Genomic DNA, 23554 nt, shown 5'->3' with positions numbered 1-23554 from the left:
CTAGATTCAAAGGATACTTGACTGACTTTGCTCCAAGTTTATCTTGCTGCCATAGTCCCAATCTTTGGAACTGGTAGAAGATACAGACTATTTGATTTTTATTTCTTTGAGGAAAATAATACCGCTGATAATCATACTTATAATAATAGCCATAAACATAATCATAACAGCAGCTGGTACATACTGAACGATCACCACGTGCCAGCTACTCCTCTAAGCTATTTATACGTATTATCTCATTTAAAACAAAAGCCCTATGAGTAGTAGCCAATAGTAGTACTTACACTTTCATGTTGAGGAAACTGTTCTAAAGCTGTGCTAAACTGACCATAATGATGACAATGAAGAGAATTAACACCTGCATGCTTACCGTGTGCCTAGCACTGCACTAACCATGTACGTTATTTTCATTTACTACATGCAATAAACCTACGAGGTATGAAGTGTTACTAGCGCCATTTTACAAACGAGAAAATAGAGACACGGAGAGGTGAGGCCGCTTACTCATGCGAGGAGATAAAGCTCGAAAGTGGTGCAGGTGTTAACCCATGTCCTCTGCGTGCAGGGCTCCCTCCCTGAGTAGCTATGCTACAAGGCCTTCTGCGCTTCAGACTCCCTCCCCCAAATACTCTTCCAAACCCTTACAACATCACTACCAACCACCTCCCCATGCCAATCTCAAGGTAAGGCTCCTGTCTGTCTAGGTTCAATACGAATGCTTTACTAAAGGATTCTTCCACGCTGGACAAATCTTTCCTCTTGTGTAAAATGTGGAGGCTGGAAGACATCATCTTTAATGTACCTTTCATTTTTAACTTCCTGTGTCTTGTTCTCCATCTGTAAAGCAGGTATAATAGAACTTGTATCCTGGAATTCAAGGTGGATTTGAGAATAAATAAGCTTCACAGCACTTTAATTTGTTGTTAATTCATTGTTGCCCCCTTACAAAAATTCTGCCCGATAGTGGAATGTAATAAAGAAACCTCCCAACCCTTGTTCCCCTCTCCCCAATCAATGAATGGGTAGATCTATGTCCAGAGGACTGGAAATAGACCCATTAGGAGAAAGAAAACCAGGTCAAATAATAATCCAGGCAGTACTGGGAAGTACTTTATCCAGGGAGAAAACAAGATGAAGAACTGGGTAGGAAGTGTGAGTAAAGCAGAGTCAAAACATTTCCTCCATTTCTAACTAGACTAGATGCTTCTTGGAGCCAGAAAGCAGGAAAGGTCACATCATACAGTCATTCCTGCCCTTAAAAAGAAAAGCTGATCAGCTTCATGGGACCAGGAGAAACTCTACTTCAAAAGAGACTTGACAAAAAATGCTGATGATGTCAGTGATTTAAATTTTATTTAAATACAGGTTCCTGCTCTTAATGACATGACTCCGCTGAGCCTGTTCCCACATTCTGGCCCCAGGTCATCCACTAAGAAGGGCTGCACACACAGATTTCAGAACAGTGCCTTGAGATTTCATTTTCCCATCCCAGATACATTTCTTGTTAGACCAAGGGCATTTTGAAGTCTCCCCAAGCTTAGCAGTTCATCTTTGTAATAAATGGTTTCAGCATTTTTAAAAAGGGAGAACATAAAAGGAACAACCTTGAGCATTTTTTTAACATCTTTATTGGAGTATAATTGCTTTACAATGGTGTGTTAGTTTCTGCTTTATAACAAGGTGAGTCAGTTATACATACACATATGTTCCCATCTCTCTTCCCTCTTGCATCTCCCTCCCTCCCACCCTCCCTATCCCACCCCTCTAGGTGGTCAGAAAGCACCGAACTGATCTCCCTTTGCTATGCGGCTGCTTCCCACTAGCTGTCTACCTTACGTTTGGTAGTGTATATATGTCCATGCCTCTCTCTCACAGCTTACCCTTCCCCCTCCCCATATCCTCAAGTCCATTCTCTAGTAGGTCTGTGTCTTTATTCTTGTCTTACCCCTAGGTTCTTCATGACATTTTTTTTTCTTAGATTCCATATATATGCGTTAGCATATGGTATTTGTCTTTCTCTTTCTGACTTACTTCACTCTGTATGACAGACTGTAGGTCCATCCACCTCACTACGAATAACTCAATTTCGTTTCTTTTTATGGCTGAGTAATATTCCATTGTATATATGTGCCACATCTTCTTTATCCATTCATCCAATGATGGACACTTAGGTTGCTTCCATCTCCTGGCTATTGTAAGTAGAGCTGCAGTAAACATTGTGGTACATGACTTTTTGAATTATGATTTTCTCAGGGTATATGCCCAGTAGTGGGATTGCTGGGTCATATGGTAGTTCTATTTGTAGTTTTTTAAGGAACCTCCATACTGTTCTCCATAGTGGCTCCACATTCCCACCAGCAGTGCAAGAGTGTTCCCTTTTCTCCACACCCTCTCCAGCATTTATTGTTTGTAGATTTTTTGATGATGGCCATTCTGACCAGTGTGAGATGATATCTCATTGTAGTTTTGATTTGCATTTTTCTAATGATTAATGATGTTGAGCATTCTTTCATGTGTTTGTTGGCAATCTGTATATCCTTGAGCATTTTCAACTAATACTTAAGGACTCTGGAAACAGGATAAAGGAAACTTCTGACTTAGGAAACAAATGAAGGTTGATATTTGAAACTGTCCTGACAAACTTTTTGGACACTGAGGCTGGCCTCTGAGGCAGATGGGGTCTTTAGGAAGCTCAGCGGCCAGCACCAGTTTCTAAAGGTGGCCAAACCCTTTGTTTTCTCATGGTTAACGAAGCTATTTTATCAGTTAATTGCAGGAAAAAAATATGAGACTAAGGGCAGAATTTTTTTTTTAAGTAACAGGTGAAGGATCACGTGTGAGTGTGGAAAACTGCAGGGCTGGACTCAAAGGAGGGACACACTTTAGTGAACTCTGGGTTCCATTCTTCAGCTAATGGTGGGCAAAACACTTCAGAGTTCTTAAAATACGTTCACAAATTATACAGTAACATCTGACCCTCAAAACATGTTTTATTTTGACTTGACAAATAAGGAAACTGAGGTACTCAGGGGTCGAGTGACTTGTTTAAGGTCACATGGGAGCCACGGACAGTGGTGCATGAACCCAGCTCTCCCTCCTTTCTGTGCAGTGTTGCTGTGCGCATGTAAAACCACCTCCCCTGTTTTCCTGGCTGCAGAACAGGGAGAACGGTACCTCCTGCTTTTCTGAAAAGGATGCCACGTTCTGGGGATACAGCGATAACAGGGACACAGTCCCTGTCTTCCAGGGGCTCTCAGGTGTAAGGGGGATAAGCAGGTTAAAAGGCAGTGTACGGAGGAGACAGATGTTGTAGAACTGTGCAAAAGGCTCTGCAGTGGCCCCAGGCAGGTCAGGGAAGGCTCTGAGCAGAGGTCAGGTGACCTTTGGAGGGAATCTGGAAGTCAGGTTTGCTCTCCTCTCTGTAAGACAGGGAGGATGCTTTGGGTGGAGGGAGAAGCACACACAGACAGTGATGAGAAAAAGCCTGGCGCCTTTGGGGGCAGCACAGAAAAGTTCAGAATAAACAAAGATCATGGGCCTGGCACAGGACACAGCTGGAAAAGCGCGGTGGGAGCGAGGCTGCTGAGGGCCAGAGGGGCACTGCCTAGCAGACTAAGGTGCCGTGAGGGCCGAGGGGCTGGTACACAAGTAGAGACCGTTCCTCCCGATTCCCATGGAACAGGCACACCAGCCCTTTGCCCCAGGCTCATCCTCTTTTATGAAACCCAAATGCCCGGGGCCATGTTTCTGTACGGAATTTGTGAGCTAAATATTTACTTTGTGTAGGGCCAAAGTATCTACTACAGCTCACTTATTTGGGGGTAAACACATTAGAGAAGAGTATACATTAAAACAAATCTCTCCCCTTCCCCACATTTCCACTCCATACAGAAAAAAGACCGCCTGAAAACTATACTGAGGGCTCAACTTTCCGGAGTCGCTGGGACAACGTATGTGTATATAAACAGTCACAGCCCAGCTCCACGGGGTCCCTCCCGTTTGTATTCTTGGAGAGGTCTGCAGGCACGAGATGACTGGCCAACAGTTTCCTTAGTGACTTACACAGCAAAACCTTATTTAACGGAACAGGAGTCATTAGCTACATTTTATGAAGATAAGGACTTCCAGGAGTGAGTTCTCATCTGGTTGTTTTTTGATTAAAAGCAAGACAAGGGAGAGAGAGAGCCCCACTGAGCCTGCAGTTTTCCTTGGCAAACTCAGCGGCTCTGAGTTCGCCCCACGAAGGCCACTGGGGCTGGGGCTGTGGTTTGACTCCAGCGAGTTGAAAGCAACTGTCAATGTGGGGAGGAGTTACGGAGGTTATTTTAAACATTTAGTTCAGCTTTGGACTGTCTTCTTTTAGAGGCATTCCTGGCTGCAAACTGCCTCATCCTGGGTGACATAAGACAAGCTATTGAATGAGGTTAGACTAAGGTCCCCACAGACAGAGAGGTGGTCCACCCATGTTGCCATTAGCTGATTAATAGGTGTTTATTTTTAGGGCTTGAACTAACAGGCCATGCTAAGGCCAATGCAAGATGATATTTGAAGTAATCTGTGAGTGCCTCATGCTTGCAAAAGACCTTACTTTTTTGTGTGGTTGCTCATATACCTGAAGTCCTTGTCAGACCAGTAAAATTTCATGTCAAAGATAGAGAAAACCCCACCCCACTACATTACAGAGAGGGCCGCTGCAAAAACAGATCCATTATCACGATTTTTAAAAAATACTTGAGAGGAAAGGGAAGAAAAATATGACCAACCAGTTATGGCAACTGGTTCAGTCCAAATTCTCATTCAGTGCTGGACACTAAATAATGAAAATTCCTAACATTAGGTCCAAGGCCTTGCACAAAAAATAACTAGACTTGCTATTTATTTATTTATTTATTTATGCTATTTATTTTTGAATGAGACATTGTGACTGCAGATATATGCCATTATAAAGCCTACTTGCATGTATGGAATTTATTTTGATTTATGAACTTTATGATTCTAAAGGATTCTGAAGCTAAATGGCAAAATGAACTGGTCTCTCGTTGCCAAACTCTAAGTTTAAAGGATGTTACAATTACGTATTTATGTTTATTTGTTTAATGCTTACCTCCCTCATAGACAGCATGTTCCATAAAAGCAATGTCTCGTCTACATTACCATCACCTGGCATTTAGTGCTATATGGCACATAACAGATGTCGAATAAAAATCTGTTGAATGAATGAATGGAAAGTAGAAAAGTTCCACAGAGGATCTTTGCACAGCTATTTCATTTAGGGGTAGTCTAGATCTTGAACCCAATGGCATACAGAGAATGGGCTGAATAGTCTGAAAAACAGTGCTGTTGTTTGCTTTACTTAATCATTTGCCTTTGTTTACTTGATAAGCTCTCCTACTTCCCCAAGCAGGATCATTGTGGTGTTGACTGCCACAGTCAGAGGGAAGTTAAAGTGACTGGCTTTCATACTGCATACTTTTTCTTCGAGCTATTTTTTGCTGGAATATCTTTACAGGAAAATGAGCTGGAAACTTCTTTTAGTTTGGATTTGTCACCTCAGCCTTGTGACACGTAATAGTACAACACTCTTTCCTTACCTTCTGGGTTAACACAAATCCACCTCTAGCCATACTTCTGAGTGATAACAGCTCTGGGAAAGAGGGATTTAGAATGTAAGACTGGGAAAGATTGCTGGCCACGGTCCCGATCCCCTGCTGAAGTCTGTGCTTGACACCAAAGAGCAAGGTGCAGTTTTATTTAGACTTCAGAGAAAGATATGGAAGATCTTAAGAGCCCCCAAATCCAGTCTGTAAAGCTGTTACGTCCACAATCAGATCAGCCAGGTTCCTAACGGGGACACATATGGCAATTTACCACCACCGTTTCCAAAGGGAAGCAACCCCTGTGCCTTGTGTCTATTTTCATGACCTATCCAACACATTGATAACACCCTTCAGGCTTATTTATGGACCAAGCATTGACTTTACAGAAACAGACTACACTCACCATTTGAAAGAATTCTTTGATCTCACGCAAGATTATGCACTGGTTCTAGACTGGATCTGTCTTTGGTAGGACTAACAGTCCCCATGTTATGTGTTGAACACTCTTAACTATAACGCCTTCAGGTTGGTCAGATGCTGCTTTCAAGCTCTCCAGCACGGGAGCAGACGCTTCAGAAAAAGACGGAAATAACAGAAAAAGAAGGATATCACGTATGGGCCATAATTTTAACAGGAAGCCTGTTAGACTCACAGTGTGATATTCAGACTTTGTCTTAATTTAATGAGAGATGGTTAACAAAAGGGGCTAGTTCTCTGATTGAATCTCGCTTATTTGTTAGAATTAATGCCATTCATTCAGCAAGTATAAAACATCTGTAATACAACAACAGAAGTTCTCATTTTGCTTAGAGTTACCACTTACAAAGCTGAAACATACCACAACAAACAAAAAAGGTCACAGAAGATTTAGGGTACATATTTCAGTGCCTATCTTCTTTTTTTCAATGTGCTTAGCATAACTTGATTCAACTTTATTTATTTAAAATGTTCCTATATTTATTTATTTTAAAGGATTGAACATAATTGCTCAAGAAAATGGTCTGCAATTTTGGAACCCCTCAGCTTGTGTGTGGGTAGGGCCAGTTTCTTTGGGTAACTATAAATAAATTACCCAAAGTTAAACGACAGTAGTTCTTCAAGGATTTGAGGTACTGGGGACAGTCTAGAGGATACGTCAGCCTCTTCTCTCTTTATATTTTAGGAAACATGAGGAAAAGCAGATTGTTTTATTTTACTAATCTAGATAAGGCTGAAAGGAGGAGAGACCTAGATTGAAGGACCAAATAACTAAGCTGTAAGGACACTTTACTTTTTTTCTCAGACATGAGGAAATAGCATCAATTTACATTTATACAGTGCTTTATGCTTTCAAGAAGATGCTGATATGTTGTCCAGGAGGATGAAGTATTTAGGGAAACTAAGTGAGTTCCCAGAGACTTACTGGCAAGACACTGAGGTTAGGACTGAGATCTGCTGACTTCTAATCCAGGGATGATGGAGGAACCTTGGAAAGTTCTGTTGAACAATTTTACCCTATGGTCCCGCTTACATTTATTACTCTTCCAGTTGAGGTAGAATAAAAAGTTAGTCCTTATATTTTACATCTTATCTTGTGTAGGGAGATAAAATGATTCATTATTATTATTCAGAGAGTATTTAAATGCTACAGATTTGATGTAATTGCTAAGCATCATTAAAATACATTTAAGTAATAATTTTGTTTTGAAACTAATTGAGATATTTTACATTTTGATGCCATCACCTCTGACAAGCTACTTCTCACGTTGTACCCACAGGCAAACCTTTCAATTCTATAAAATGGGATTTTTGTCAGGCATCATAAAACATCCGAAGGAAACATTAATTTTTATCTGTCAGGATGTACTAATTAGAGTTTTAAAAATTAAAAAAAAAAATCATGCCTGAGTTCAAACTACTCATTTGTTTTTTTAAAAAATATAATTATCATTATATTTCTTTTTAAATGTAAGGCAACATCTTATCTTTTAGGTAAGTAAAAACATGTTGGCCTTAGTCCAATTCTACAACAGTAAGTTGCATAATTCCTATCAAAAACTATGAATATAATCACTCTCCTAATTTATTTAGAGAAATATTAAATACATTGTACATATTACCTGATTCTGGTCTTTTGTTATGATTCCTATAGCTATACGTTAGGAATGAAATTAAAACAAAAGGACCTGTAATATTTTTCATTACAGACAGAAATCAGTTCTTAAGTGACAAAACTGACTATATCTATAATACAATTAAAATCTAATTTTTCAGAATATAATGCATAAATATGTATATGATCACAACAGTACTATGGTAAGAACATATCAACTTGTTTAACATTAATTAACCTAATAGATTTTGGGGAGTTAAATATATTCACTATAATCTTAAGATAGTTCTGGATATAATGAGAAATAGGATATTTAAATAACAAAAGACTGAATAACTTTTAAAATTATACACAAGTGATTATAGGGAGGTTAAAGGGTAAGGGGGTTAGAAGGCAAAAATATCTGCCTTGGAATGATAGGGGAGTGGTCCTTATATCTTTGCATCATTCCTAATAGCATAGTATCCTTGCTGATGCAAATGAAACTGTGGGTTCAGAGTATGAAACCATAGCTACTAATTACTGTGCTGCAATTTCTGAAAAGCGACCACAGTTCAATGGTGTTGATGGGAAGGTGGAGGAGTGACAGTGGGGGAGATTTCACTGAAGATGTGAAATTTCTATCTGTTTTTTTTTTTTTTGTGGTACGCGGGCCTCTCACTCTTGTGGCCTCTCCCGTTGCAGAGCACAGGCTCCGGACGCGCAGGCTCAGCGGCCATGGCTCATGGGCCCAGCCGCTCCGCGGCATGTGGGATCTTCCCGGACCGGGGCACGAATCCGCGTCCCCTGCATCGGCAGGCGGACTCTCAACCACTGCGCCACCAGGGAAGCCCTCTATCTGGTTTTAAAGTCTGAGAGGAGGACGTAAGCTGGAGAAACATTGAAGGGTATGGACAGGGCAAGGATAAGAATACAGGCATTTGTGTCTGATACTTAGGGGCTTCCCTAGAAGTCAGTCTGAAAATCAGTGCAGTAGGCAATTAAAAGAATGAATCTGGAACTCAAGAAAAAGATCTAAATGGATGATACAAATTTGGAAATGAAACAGGCCTGTAGACAAGATTTGGCTAGGGGAGCAAAGAGAGAAGGGGTCTGAGGATGGAAACCAGGGGTGGGAATGTCAGGGGCTGGTGGAGGAAGGGGAAACAGCCAAGAAGGTTGTGCAGCATGAGAGGCTTCAAAGGGGTAGAAGGAGAATCAGGAAAGAGTGGGATCAGAAAGTCAAGGAGTGGGCTTAACAGTGTCAAAGAGAGGAGAGCGGTCAGACAAGAGAAAGACGAGGGCGTCCGTCTGTGCTGAGTCTCATGAGGGGCCGCTGCGTGCAGCTACCGCTGAGAGGCTGCAGAGATGTAGGGAGGAGAGACCCCAAGTGAAGATGACTCCAAGATGTTCGGTGGCGAAGAAAAGAGCAGAGCTAGAGAGAGAGACGGCAGGAGGAGAATGAGAGCGGGTCAGAGGTAGGTTGGGCCGCATGTGATGTACTGGTGGTCTAATATGATCTCATATACACAAAACAATGACCTTCTGGTAGTTGTGTCCATCGACCCAATCAGAAAGACACAAGATAACAATGAGATGAGGGGTCCACCGAGGAGGAGTGCATTATACACACGGTGGACAAACGTCTACAACTTTGAAATCTATACATCTAGCACAATATCAGAAATATTAGCTTTATTTGCAGCACACATGTGGGATCTAGTTCCCTGGCCAGGGATCGAACCCAGGCCCCCTGCATTGGGAGTGCGGAGTCATACCCACTGCGCCACCAAGGAAGTCCCAGAAATATTAGCTTTAAAAAAAAATAGTAAAAAAAGATAAGTAGCATGCTTTTAGGCAGAGTTAGGAGGAGATAAAGAACGTAACCCAATATGCACCATTTGTTCACACAGGACTAAGAACTTAGATTTTATCTAAAGGAATAAAAAGTTACTTTAAAAATATATACTTTCACCTTTGTTGCCTTGAACTCAAATTAAAAGTGAAATGGGGCTTCCCTGGTGGCGCAGTGGTTGAGAGTCTGCCTGCCGATGCAGGGGACGCGGGTTCGTGACCCGGTCCGGGAAGATCCCACATGCCGCAGAGCGGCTGGGCCCGTGAGCCATGGCCGCTGAGCCTGCGCGTCCCGAGCCTGTGCTCCGCAACGGGAGGGGCCACAACAGTGAGAGGCCCGCATACCGCAAGGAAAAAAAAAAAAAGTGAAATGAACTTTATACTAAGGACATGTGTGCTAACTTAGAAATACTCCTTATTGTTTTCTCTTACTTGATGAACACTGTCAGAGTTTAACTCTGGAACCTATGGAAGTCAGCGTTAATAAGCTTTGTACTATATCAAAATATGTTATATGTCTCCATGTTTAGTGTTACTTGTTGATCTCAATTTAATGAGGTTTTATGTAGAATTATTAAAACATTAGCCAATATCATAAAAGGTCTTTCAGGTATATGTGCAACCATTACGAGTAGTGTGGGTTTAGCTGTTTATTTGGTATAAAAGTAAGTCAAACTAACAAACGAAGGGTTAAGTTAAACTTTCGGCAAGTAGTTTCTCAGTTACAATAAACCCTGGGTTCAAGAATTCTGGCATAACTACCAATTCTTTTCTGTAAAAACTATTTGAGCTCCTGAGAGGTGCTCAACTTCCAATTAGTTATCTGCACAAGGTAACGGGGACAGTTTCTCCATAAGTCACGGGACAGCCAGTTTTCAAGCTGCAGTGTGTAAAAAGTCCCAAGTCCAATCACTAGCTCAGACTATGATCAGTGACTCTTCTCTGAACTAAAGTATATATATGCATGTGTGTATCCGTGTCACTTGCACTCATGTGCCTCACAGGTATCCTGGGCTAAGTTTCCCCTTCCATACATGCCTACCCAACTTGCTGGGTTCGTAAGTCATGCACTCCCAGAACATCAGTGGTCATCCAACTTTCTTTCAGATGAATAACCAAAGCCCAGTGAATCCAAGTGTGTGGCCCATCAAACTCTCCTCTTCAGTTAAGAGCAGGGTCCAGGAGAACATCAGAAAAATTACTGAAGTTAGTGGTCATCACTGCTCAGTACCTCTTCTGGCAAGATTACTACAGTTATAATTTTACTATGATGGGAACCCAAGTATATGAGAACAGCTTTAGCTGTTCTGTGATTGACTTACAGATATTTTCCCTTGGCTGGGTCAATGACCTGGAACTTCCTCCGTATAATTGTTAATCACTCGCTCCATTCTCAGAAACACACAAAAGAAAGAATCATTGAGGCCCCTTTTAGTGAATCTGTGCAAGCAAACTAGACTTTACAGGATAGGACCCTGACATTTGGAATCAATGTCAGATCATTCAGAAAGATAACCCAATCTCCTTACAGTCCAAAGAAAGCAGCACTTAACAGTACATGATGGTTTCACTTGGGTGGGGAAAAATCACCCACCTGCAGTACCAAGAAAGCAGCATGGGAACGGTCTCGAAAATGGTGCCTACAGGAACTCCAGCCTATTTCTACAAGAGTCGCCACGGTGCAACAATTATGTTTATGGGACTGAAGGGAAAGATAGCAGAGGGGAGGAGAGATATCCAGCACATGAAGAAATTGAGAAAGAAAGGAAAGGAGGGATTTACTTACTAAACAGAACCAAAGGGAAAGAGGTGAGATTGGATTACTCAAGATTTAAGCATTGTTTAAAATGAGATCCAACTAAATTCCAATGACAACAAACTTCATGAGAGATTGAGGATTTTAGCCACAGGGTGAGAGATGCTTCTTCACTGCTGAAAAGTAAATATAATAAGGGCAACAGGAAAATTTTGAGCAGACATATTCTTAAGCATACAAGGGCACAAAGTCCAGCGTTTTTTGCACCTTGCAGTGACCGTTGCATTCTAGGAACCTGGCAAGAAATTTACACGTGAAGCTCTTCACAGCTGCTGTAAGTACTGCTTGCTAGACTCTGCTTTTTTTCCCCCTGAAATAACTGACTTAACTGCCTAGATGTCCAAGCTCACCACCATGGCACATGGGCACCACTGGGCTGTGCTAGCCACCACCTCTGTCCCTCCCCAAGCTACACTGAGGCCTCCCCTAGGCACCAGGCACTCTGCCAGGCACTTCGTATACTTCACCTCAAATCTTTATGTGAGAGTTATTTTTAATCCACGTTTTCCAGCAAATTCCAACTTACATTTCCCAAGTGCTCACTATACGTTCCTATGAATCAGGGCTCAAAGGTTCCAGCTCTATTTGGCTCCTAAGTCTATGCCTTGTTTAAACAAGTTGCTCTGCTTTCATCATGCAACAATTTAAAAATAATGAACACTTTGAGGTTTACTAAGTGAAAAAGGTTGCCACCAACTAATTGGGAGAAAGGTACCAATAAGGCATTTCCATTTTGCTAAAAATGCCTAAATATTGTACCCCTGGCATATATGAATTTAATCTTAGACTTTCAGGGGAGAATTAGATAATGTACAAATTATACACTGGAACTTGCAAAAAAAAAAAAAAAAACTTTTGAACAGCATTAAAAAAAAAAAAAAAAAAAGGCTTCCCCAATCCCAACATATGTTTTTACACAAATCTGCATGCTCCAATTAATCTGCTGAACTGCTGGTGTACGGCTGGACCGCCTTAATCATCTTTGTAAGTACAATGTGCAATTTGTGGTCTGATTTCTAGCAAGAAAAGTGCACCTAATTTTGGCTCTCCCCATACTTAAACCTATTTTAGAAAATTAGAATTTAACCATAGCTTTACACAGTTTTAAAAAGAAAAACTGTACGCAGCTGCTGACAGGTCATTGATGTTGTAATACTCTGAGTACCCAAGGAGAGATTTTATAGTATTATCCCAATGAATGGCATAAAAGAGACTTGGATTTTAAAAATTCATCTCCACTTGTCAAACATTATTAGGAAAGGAGGGAAAAAATGGAGATTTCTTGGGATGATCTGACACAGCAGCATGTTTTTCTGGTCCGCCATGTCTGGCTGGCAGAACTCTTTTCTTCTTTAGTGAAGTAAACAACTGTTTAGTACAATGCTATGTTTGGAACAAGGCAAGTTTTATTTTCTTTTTTAAGCCCTTGGCTAAAGAGAACAGTCTTATGGGAAATGGCTATTGTGTTTACTGTTATTTGATGATGAAATGTCATCTGACTAAAATACTTCTGTAATAAATTATTCCATTCAATATAGCCATCAATAGTTCGGCCGGTTTAAAAATGCAATTTGCATTATAATGCATTGAGAAATCCCTGATGAAAAACCCTCGTAGACATTGGTTCATATCAACACACACACAACCGTGCTCGCTCGTGCTCTCTCTTTTTCTCTCTCCTGGCTTTAAAGGAGTTGTTTGCAACTTAAAATATCACAAAAATTCGAAATCTGAAAATGCCATTACCATTTCACAGCTTAGTACAGAATCATTTTAAAACAAGAACAAATATGCTGAATTATTAGTTCACTTATAGCGCGATGACTGACTAGGAGTGAATAAGTGGTATTAAGATGTAGTTTATATCCATTTTCTTATGAAATGTAAATGGCTGTAAACAGCTACATCATCACATTTTTGCTGATCTAAGAGAATAATCCCATCCACCCACTTTTGGGAGCCAAGCCTCTCCTCGTAGTTTGTTTTTGCCATACCACTAACTTTTTACTGTGGTGTTTATCCTTATATGTATTTGGCTTATAAATTATGGGGGAAGAGAATTACTTTTATTCTGGGAATTTTTCAGTGTCCCTTAAGATCACTGGAGAACATCCTTGAAAAACCAGGGTTGGTAATTATTGGCCTAGTGAAAGAAAACCAGCTCCTGTTTCTTAATTAGTTTCGTTTTGATCTATGACTACTTCTTGAAGAGGAATTGCTGTTGAAGGAAAAACTGTGTATACTGGCCAATACTCTGCTAACACAAACTGAAAATATTTTCCTCTAAGGAGAAAACCTTCTGAGGAAATAAGAAGCCATTTTTCTAACGAGGAACGCCTCAAGATACTGTTTGGAACATGGATGACACTGAGTATGCCGCCTCCCTCACCAAGTAAAATGCTGCGGAGACACGCGCTATACTGGTCTGCCATTCCCCACAGTGCCTGAGATCTCTGTGAGAACGGGGACTGGATCTTAGGTGTTCTCATGTCCCTAGAGCCAAGCACAGGGCCGGGCACACAGTCTGATGCCCAATAAGTGCTCATGGGTGAAGACACAAAGGAGTAACTGATCTCAATAAAGACTGCTGAGCTGATAATCCAGATTACAGTTCTGTCCAACAAGCCAGTGTTCCCAATCTCATCGTGGCATCACAGCTCTTGGCCTCCAGGCTATATTCTTGAATGTGTACTCCAGCTACTATCTGAACTTTTATAGGGCTAAAATGAATGTTTGTGCTAAATCTCTTGTTACCATTTTATTTTCAATCATGCAAGAACATGTTTCAGTAGTTTGAAAAGGAATGGATTCAGGATGCAAAATGGGTACCTGCTATTTCTCTAGATGTGTGTGCCATGAACTAATGGTTTATTCTACACCGTAGGAAAATGAAAAGCACTGGGAATCCAAGCCTGACCCTGACTAATTGGCTTTGTGACCTTGAGTAAGTCTCAGAGACTTTCTGGGCCCTTTTTCCTCATCTCATCTGTAAATGAGAAGGTTGTATTAGATGATCTCTCAGGTCTCTCTTGGCCCTATTATTTTTTAATTCTATTACTATTATTATTTATATTTGCAAAGGTGAGTCCTAGAGTGTGATTTCTAAACAGAACCAAAAAGGAATCTAAAAAAATGGTGTCGCTGCCCACTCAAAAAGAACGATGTGAACTCCCAGTTGTAACATATATCTGAACCCAATGGAATACATGTACCAAGTTTACTAGACTATTTCTTCCTATTCCCATCTAAGATGCTAAAATCAATATGTGAAGGACATGAGGAAATTGTTTAGTTACCCTGTAATTATTTAACAATCTTTACTGTCAAGCTAAATCTAGAGGTTTGTACTCATTGGGTAGCATGTGATTCAGGGAGTCTGAATCTTCTGAAACTACAGTCATACCTATGTATCTGCAGGGCATCGGTTCCAGGATCTGCCATGGATACCAGAATCTATGATGCTCAAGTCCCATAGTCAGCCCTCCTTATCTGCAGATTCAACCAACTGCAGATGGTAAACACTGTACCCTATTCATTGGAAAAAATCCACCTGGTAAGTGGATCCCCACAGTTCAAACCCCTGCTCTTCAAGGGTCAATTGTATAGGCAAAATTTTGCATGTGTGCAAAGTTACACAGGGAGAAAGTTCATAGCTTTAATTAATATTTAACTCAAAATCTTAGGAACCTCAGCCTAAATCATGGTCTAAGGTCATTCACTGCTGTTCAGCACCCTTGGAGTTGGACCTAGACTGGATTCCTAGCTCATTTGCTTAGTAGTTATCTGACTTTAAGCAGGCCTTGGTTATCTTATGAGTAAAATAGAAATAATAACATCTACTCTGAGGATGGCTATAAGGATTAAGAAAAGATATCCACAGAATTAATGTACATAAAACCACTGGTCCAGGGTCCATCTCATAATAAATGCTTAATAAGAAACAAACACATTTTACTTTTTGTCAGAGCAAATGAGGTTAATTATAAGTCTTCAGAGTTGTTCACTGCTGATAATCAAATCAACCTACTTGTCGAGAAGAGGATTCCTTTTCAAAAGCTGTAGGGAGAAGGCCCGGGTGGAGGCATGTGTCTAAATACGGTAGTTTGTGAAGAAATCCATCTCTAATAGGAATCTAACTATACTAGTTAATACAATTATACTACAAGTGATTGTAACCATTGGCTAAACCTACAGTTTAAAACAATTTAAAATGTTGTATAATTTTGGTTTACACACATCTAATTTCAAGTAGGTTTCTGAACTCATCCTGGAGAGCTGATGAGATTTTCTGATCCAAGCATTTGTTGGCACGAAGTCACTGAGACCTAACAAGAGGGCTGAATGGGATGGTTTCTGAGGTCCCTTCTAGTTCTAAGACGCTACAATTCTCTTCTCCTGAATGAAAAAATGGAAAGTCCCCTTTAAATGACAGTGAAACCTCCTAAATTATCTAAATAGTTCCAGGTCCCCTATTGGCACAAGTGATCCCATATCTTGACCCACCGTGTGGTGGAGTGCTTCCATATATAGGAAATCGAGACTCACTCTCCAGTTGGAACCCAGCTCTGGATCAAAGACAGAAAACTTATTTGCATTTTAAAGAAGGAGAGAGAGGGGGATGCTGCGGATACTCAGTACAGTATGACCACAACATAAAGTGAGACTGCCCACCATATGCCACTCAGGAAAGCAGTCTGTTTCACTGGACCACCTTCAGACTACTATATTCAAACTACCTGATGTATCAACTTAGTTGGGTGTTTTCTTAAACCTGTATAGCATCAGGCTTTTTCCCAAAAAGTTCTTTGGGAAAGAGACTGTCATTTCATAGCCTGTTGGACCTGAGTCCCACCGAAGTCTGGTAACCTGGGCACCTTAGCAGGTGCTAAGGTTTGAACTTAGGTCCAACAAACTTCAGAATTACTGGTTCTTTCCATTACACCAGTGGTTCCCAAAACATCAGTGGAGAATACCAGGCAGCTGTATCAGAATCAGCTGGAGAGCCTGATAAAATGTTTTTTCCTAGGTCTCAGAGCCAGAGGGTCTGATTTAGTAGGTCTGGAGGAAGTTATATATTAACCAAGTGCTTCCATTAATTCTGATGTGCAGCCAGGTTTGGGAACCACCAGGCTCTCCCTCTGGGCTGCAGTCTCCAGGAAAGGCTTTTTGTAGGAAGTGAGATTTGAACACTGAAGAAATAAATGGGACTTTACAAGTAGAAGGTGGGTTGTGAGATGGCCTTTGATGAAGGGGTCTGGCATGTGTGTAAGAGAATAAGACAACTGTCCCAGCTAGAGCAGAGGGTCACTGAAGGAGGAGAAAAGCGGGGCATGTATTTAAAACTGAGACAGCAAACAGGTTCACCGTTTGGAGAACTCTAACGGATCGGTAGTGGTTTCCCTGAAGCCCTGTGTTGCGGATTCTGATGAGGGGAGTGGTGGCATACAGCCACATGGTAGACATGCCAAATTTAAATACAGAACTTTATTTTAAAATGACAACATATGGTGTATTTTATAGTCCATCAAGATTGGCTTTGTTTAAATGAATATAAGATAAAAATAAGACGAATAGTAAAATTTAATTATCTCTCCCAAATTTTACTTGGTCCCTACAACTCTGTTTTTAATTATAGCTTCATGACTTTTACCTGAATTCCTCAAGTGCAAATACTTTCTTTTAAAATTTATTTTCATCATATCTTTAGTGCAATGCAGAAAAGGAATCTTAAATATTTATTTCGGCATTTTATATTTTTATTGGTTTTGTAAACCACTGAAATTGTAGAGTGTACGTAGAGTGAGTTGTTTCCATATGCAGTAAATCAACTGAAGGACAGACTATAGGGTACACCATTTACAAAGTGAATCACTACAGCTAAAAATATAAGCTCATCCCCTCCCACCCCTAAAAACCTGCCAACATCCAAACAACTACAAAATTACATGCTAGAGAGATGTGCACTATATTCCAAGACAAATATATACAAATTAAGTTGGAAAACCTCAAGGTGTTATTGATTAATTCTAAGAAACATTTCACAATCAAGTCTCATAGATACTATTTCTGTATAAGTTCAAGGAGGGGAAGAAAATGACTGCAGAGGATATGAATGTGGAAAGGAGCCTTATGCAGAAAGGAGCCTTACTGGAGTATTTTAAAGATAAAACATAAGGAAAAGTTGGTAGCTGGGGGTAAAAAGACAAACGACAACAAAAAGGGGTTTTAGGCTCCGTGAAACACTGTTGGGGTAAACGGCCTCTATCCCTCTCTCTGCTTCCTTGGGCTGTACCCCCAATCTGACATCTGTGGGGGTCAGCAGCCTCAGAACATCCTAACAGCAGTGGGTGAGAGGCAGGAGAAAGCTGATTGTGATGAAACCAACAATGCAGGAAATCTATACATGAAGGTGATGCAGGTCTTACAATCAGTCCAAGTCAGGCTTGGGGTAACTTGGTATTTGGTATTCAGGATTTGTTCTGCAGCATGCTGAATGAACGCTGCATTTTCTCCACAAGGGGCTGGAACATTCTAAAATCAAGCATGTGAAGACCCAGAAGGAATTATTCAGAGGCCTCTAGTTCCAATGTTAACTCCCCAGTAGAATTAATTGGATCATCAGCCATACGTTTCCAATCACCTTAAAATCTTAAGACTTAGACTCAATGTCTAGGACAGAGCCTGGCGCACAGTAGGAGCTCAATAAATGTTTTCGGAATGTTGAGCAGACGTCTGAAAAGTTGATAGTGTGTGGCCTTGATAGCTAGACACTGGCAACCCTTCAATACAAAATAGGTTTCCGAAAAACCAGGGTAAAAGGGGGATTGCACCATTATTTTCCAATCAATCTGGCAATCAACAAAGAGTAGCTCAAAAAGGGCTGCCCAACATTAGATGATCGGAAGTGAGGAAGTGAGTTTGGTAGGTTGTGAAGGTGCAGGGATTTGTTTAGAAACTGAGAAAATTATAAAAATAATTTGAGCACATATATTTCTTTTTTCCCCCGTCACTGATTTTGGCCTCAATTATGAAAATATCTGTATTCTATTCACACTGAGGGCTCAGTAAATGTTACTGATTGACCTATCAAATACATATTCAGTAAATTAAGTGCCGTAAAAAATGTGCCTATGGACAAAAATCAAGATAATGATGGTCCCTGCTGATATGTAGTTATTTCTAAGGTAAATATAAAATTCAGAATAACCTTTAAAATGATACAAGATCAGAAATTTGGCAGTATCAAGATAAAAATAACAGTTTTTGAAATTCTAAGTTTATAAATGTAATAGGAAATTAAAAAAATTATTCATAATGAAAGTGAACTGACAAAACACTTCATGTTTTAGAAAAGGTTCAGAATGGCTCTAAGATTTAGATCACACATAAATGAGGAAAAGAAGAGATCACTATGTTGGGGTGACTCTCAACCACTTTCAATATAATTGAAACGAGCTCATTTTATCTTTCTTTTATTTCTCGTAAAAGCCCTTCACTGCCTTTCCTCTCTTTGAACCTGCATTCTGGGCTGGGGTTCTATACATCTCACATGAAATGAGTTTACTTAACTGAATAAACAGACTGCAGAAACAATGTAATGACAAGAAAAGCAATCCTTTTAACATGAAGAATAATTTTATCTTGAAGTCCACAATGTACAGTTACATACAACCTTGTACTAGCACAGGACAGGGATACTGATGCAGAAGAATCTAGAAAGTCCCAAGAGGGGAGGGACATTTCACCCCTGACCCCCACCCAAGCCCTGGTGCCTAGAACAAAGTAGACAATAAGGAGTTAGTGACTACATGAAAGAACAAGGAGATCTGGGTCCCTTCTAGTGGATTCAGACCATTCCCCATGCCCAGTCTCATCACTACCACTGTTGCCCCAGGAATTTATCCAACAGAGACCTAGGGGACAATGGATGACCCTGGCAGACCTATATCTGTGAGGGAAGACTGCCCAGCAGTCAAAGGCATCAAAGTCTCCCCAGGAGAAAGTGAATCAACAGAACCATAAAAACCTATTCTAAACAGTATTATTCAATGTGTCTCATTAGAAGTTTAGTGAAAACTTCACAGAGAATTAAACAATGCATTCTGAAGAAATGAAATAACAGTTCAAAGTAATATTTAAGCCAAATACTTAGGGGAATTAAAAAAAATCAAACTTATAAAAGTAGTTTACAGCTCCTTCCACATATGGGTTTTCATGATCTGGATCTATCTATTCATTGATAGAACAGCTCTAGTCTAAATCTAAATGAATGAACAAATAAATATGTAGATAAAGCTAAATAGAAACCAAAGGCAATTATTAAATTCCTATAAAAACTGAAAGGGATGTAAAATTATAAAGTAGTTTTCTATAAATGTCAAAATACCATACTTACAAAATCTGGAAAACAGATAAAATGCTTACGTGTTGTTGGTTAAACCCGGTAGTAGATGAAATTAGAAGAAGCTGCATGCTACACTCCATTGTTATTGGACCAAGACTTTGGCAGAATTACATTCACCTTTTCATTTGAAAATAAAGATACATCAAAACTCTTGAGTTGAAAGGTTAAGTGTACTCTCTGTGTAGTTGATAAATGTAGACCTAATCTAATCAGGGGCCATCACAGGCACCGCTGCCCTGACCCAGGCTTCTGGTTTCCACGAGGGGAAGATCTAACCAAGATGTAGGCTCTCGGCCTTTGACCTACTCGAGACCTGGTCCAAGCCAGCCGAGAGCTCTGCTTAACAGCCAGGGAACTCTCGGTTCAAATCAGGACCATGTGCATTTCGCAAATACACCACATGGCTCTGAAATGAAAATGCAACATGATCAAGTGCTTCGGGATATTTTAACAACTAGGCGAGAGATTACAGCTAGATAAAACTGGGCTTTCAGGTCACTCTGGCTCATTCATGTGTCTCCCCGGTTCTATGGACTAGACAAATTTAATTTTATTGTATTTCTTAAGAATTTGCTAGAAAAACAAAAGTTTGGTAAGTTGTTTCATGCTTGATTGATCTTGGGGAAATGGGGATGTTGTAAGGTTTCTCTGCGACATGTGTCACCTATTAGATAGTTAGCTTTTCTATTTCCAACTGAGCCAAACCAAATTAATTAGAAAGCGGTTTGAATTACAAGCAAAATACGACGAAAAGTAATAAAAACAGAAAATGACATTTAGGTCATTAATAATATTCCTGAGGTAATTCGGCATTGATTTTTCTTGTTTTCTATGATAAAGAGCTTTACAAGTTGTCAAGCTGACAGGTTAACCCCAGTTGTTACAGTAGTAACAATGGCAGGCATCAAGAACACAAATTTAATAATGGGGTAGATTTATTTTCTTTTTGGTTCTCACTTTGTTTCTCCTGGAAATCAGTACTAGGAGTGTAAGATGGCCTGAGCTACCATGAACCTGAGGAAGTCTACAAATCCCACACTTCTTGTAAGATTCAAACGGACGACAAACATTATCAACAAAATTCAAATCAAAGCAGGTATCAGAGATTCAGATGAAATAGAGAAAAACAACTCCCAATAGTACGTTAGTGTCTTCTTTTTTAATAAGGAAAAACATGGATTGTGACAATCTTTGCAAAAAAGCCCTTTTTACTCTTCAGAGTAAAACTTGTATTTTTTGCTATGGGAGAAGTTAAATCTTTGGCTCAATTTATCTTAGAATGTTTAAGGTCCATGAAAATCAATGTTTTGAATTACTTTTAAAATTTCAGTATAGGAAAAACCCATGATGCAAAGACTATCCCTACAAATAGCTAAACTTTTTAATTGGGGGAAAAAACCCAGAGAAAGTAGAGGTTTTATTTTACTTATATGATCTCTAGTTTGTTAGCCCTTGTGAAGTATTCGAGGACCAGGGTGACCCTTCATCTAAATCCCTATGGCTGTCATTGTCAGAGAAGCTGAAAGGGCACTTATCAAACACCAAAAGCACATCTGGGATTTGGTTTTTTGTTTGTTTGTTATGTTTTTGGTCTGAATCCTGAAATCAGCAGGAAGAGTCAGGAGCTTCTTGATTCTACGTCTTCCCTGAAGACTAGCAGATGAAATATACATGTAATTACAAGGCAGGAGAGAACAAACCATTGACATTATCAATATAATGCTACTATGTTCATTTCTTTGTAATAGTACTACATTCTGGGTTTGACAGGCTTATCTTTCCTACCTAAGGAATCAATCTACTCTTTAAAACAATGTCTTCAAATAACTGACTTCCTCTTAGAACCCAATCATTTTGGAATTTGGAGGTATAATTAAACAGATGTCATCAGAGCATGGTACTCCCAGGATTTAGGGAGAAGATTGGAAAAGCCACCCTCTGAGAGTGAAGCTAGAGAAATCAACATACAGTAGACTCCAGTATCCCTTCAACATATGTGTATCAGGGTCACACTGTGCCAGGCTTAGGGCTGGGCACAGGGATGCAATGATGGTTGGTTCCTGAGATAAATGTCATTGCTTGTCAGCGTAATTCAAACCAAGAGAATAGCTAGAAAATGGGCTATCCCTGTGGCTAGGCTATTGCTCTAGATCAAGGTAGGTCCCCAGGGAGGTAAATCTGGAATTTAATAATGTAAAAAAACTACTGGTACACAATCCATTGCCTGAAACCCTTGAGCTAGATGGCTTTGAGAACTAAATTTACCAGATTTAGAAATTTATAAATATCATATATTATGTCATACCCATAGTGGAGAACAACAAAGCAGTACTTTGTAATCAAACATATTAATATTTCTGAAGCAAAACATGACTATTTGGACCAGGTGAAATAAGTAGTACCTAAATAGCCTTACATGAGTTCAAATCAGGTTTTACTGGAAATAGGTTCTGGTTCCACCTTACTAAAAAAAATTACAGTTTTGAGAACCTTTTGGAATTCCAGAATTGCAGACAAGGGACTGTATAGCCTACTTGAAAATATGATATGTTACCAATAGGGTAACTGTTAATATAGAATCTAGGAAAAGAAGCCAAAGAATCTCCAGTTCTGTCCTGGAAATAAAGTACTTCCGGTCTGTAGAGCGAAAGCAGCTAGTCAGGCTCTCCTTAGAGCAGTGGCTCTCTGACCTTACTGGGCACTGGAATCAGCTGGGAAGCTTTACAAATCCATGCCCAGGCCACACCCTAAGCCACACAACTCAGAATCTCCAGGGTGAGAGCAGATATGTGTGTGTGTGTGTGTGTGTATGAATGTACCCATGTATGTACGTAGGTATGCATTATTATTATTTTACTTTTCCAACTGGGCTATCAAATAAAAACAATAAGGAATATAAAATGCAAAGATATCAACTAAGTACCACCCAGAACAACATAGAGAACACCCCAGGTTTCTTTCTCAGTCCTTATCACCCCCATGTCCTCCCCAGAGGCAACTGCTACTGTGACTCCTGATCACCAGGGATAAGTCTCAGCTGGCAGTATTCTGTAATCCGGGTTCTCAGACTGGGCTGCTCCTTGGCAACAAGTGGAGAGTCTTAACCAGCACTGGGTCCACCCCAGAGATGCTGATTTACCTGTCTAGGCAGCAGCACTTTGATAGCTACCAGGTGATTCTAATGTGGCAAATTCTTAAACACAAAACCATCAAAAATAATCAAAAAGAGGTTGCCTTTTGCAGGGAGTTAAGGCTGAATTTCCTTTTCTTCCTCTCTCTCCCTCCCTCCTTCTCATTCTCTCCCTCTTTAAAATTTTTCTTCCTTCCCTTCCTTCCTTTTTTTCTAATCAAACCACAATTGCTACTATAGATATCAGAAGCAGCTTAAGTTCCATCTAATAAATCCCCTATTTCTTTCCCTTTTTATTTTTCAGGAAGAAATAATTTTTAAAAAAGGATATGAAGAGGGAAAGATGAGAGAAACAGAAAAGAAAATAAAACAAGCTAACTGGGGAAGAGATGCAAAGGCTTGAAGGGGAGAAAAGATCAAGGGAAAAGAGATGGGGAGAGAAAAAGAAAATGGGTTCTTTCTCAACATAGTTTATTTCACCCTGTATGTTCACCTTATAAGGACCCAATAGGACAAAAAGAGCTTTTAAAAATTGTTGGTGGTACCCTGGTATATCAGTAACATAATTTACCCCATAGTTTCTTAGCCCTCATAGCAATGAACACCTTCCCCAGGGCTCTTTGTGTTCTTGGGGGCTGGGTTCCTAAGTCAGACAGCTGGGCCCTTCAAGCAATAACCTTGA

At 40.0% G+C, this 23554-nt stretch overlaps 1 protein-coding gene across 6 annotated transcripts in view; it reads right to left on the bottom strand.

The window, feature by feature from the left end:
• CDIN1 (CDAN1 interacting nuclease 1) overlaps positions 1-23554 on the bottom strand; it is a 232996-nt gene that overhangs the window by 31537 nt on the left and 177905 nt on the right. The window contains exon 11 of one of the 6 annotated variants that reach the window (XM_067742411.1): positions 6001-6167. The exons of the other annotated variants lie outside the window; for them this stretch is intronic. Coding sequence (XP_067598512.1) covers positions 6128-6167 — 40 coding nt within the window. The 3' untranslated portion in view covers positions 6001-6127. The remainder of the gene's footprint in view (positions 1-6000; positions 6168-23554) is intronic. 6 annotated transcript variants of the gene reach the window in all.

This window comes from Pseudorca crassidens, chromosome 1, assembly GCF_039906515.1.
Source record: "Pseudorca crassidens isolate mPseCra1 chromosome 1, mPseCra1.hap1, whole genome shotgun sequence".
Taxonomy (NCBI): domain Eukaryota; kingdom Metazoa; phylum Chordata; class Mammalia; order Artiodactyla; family Delphinidae; genus Pseudorca; species Pseudorca crassidens.
This window is presented reverse-complemented; position numbering and strand designations above follow the sequence as displayed.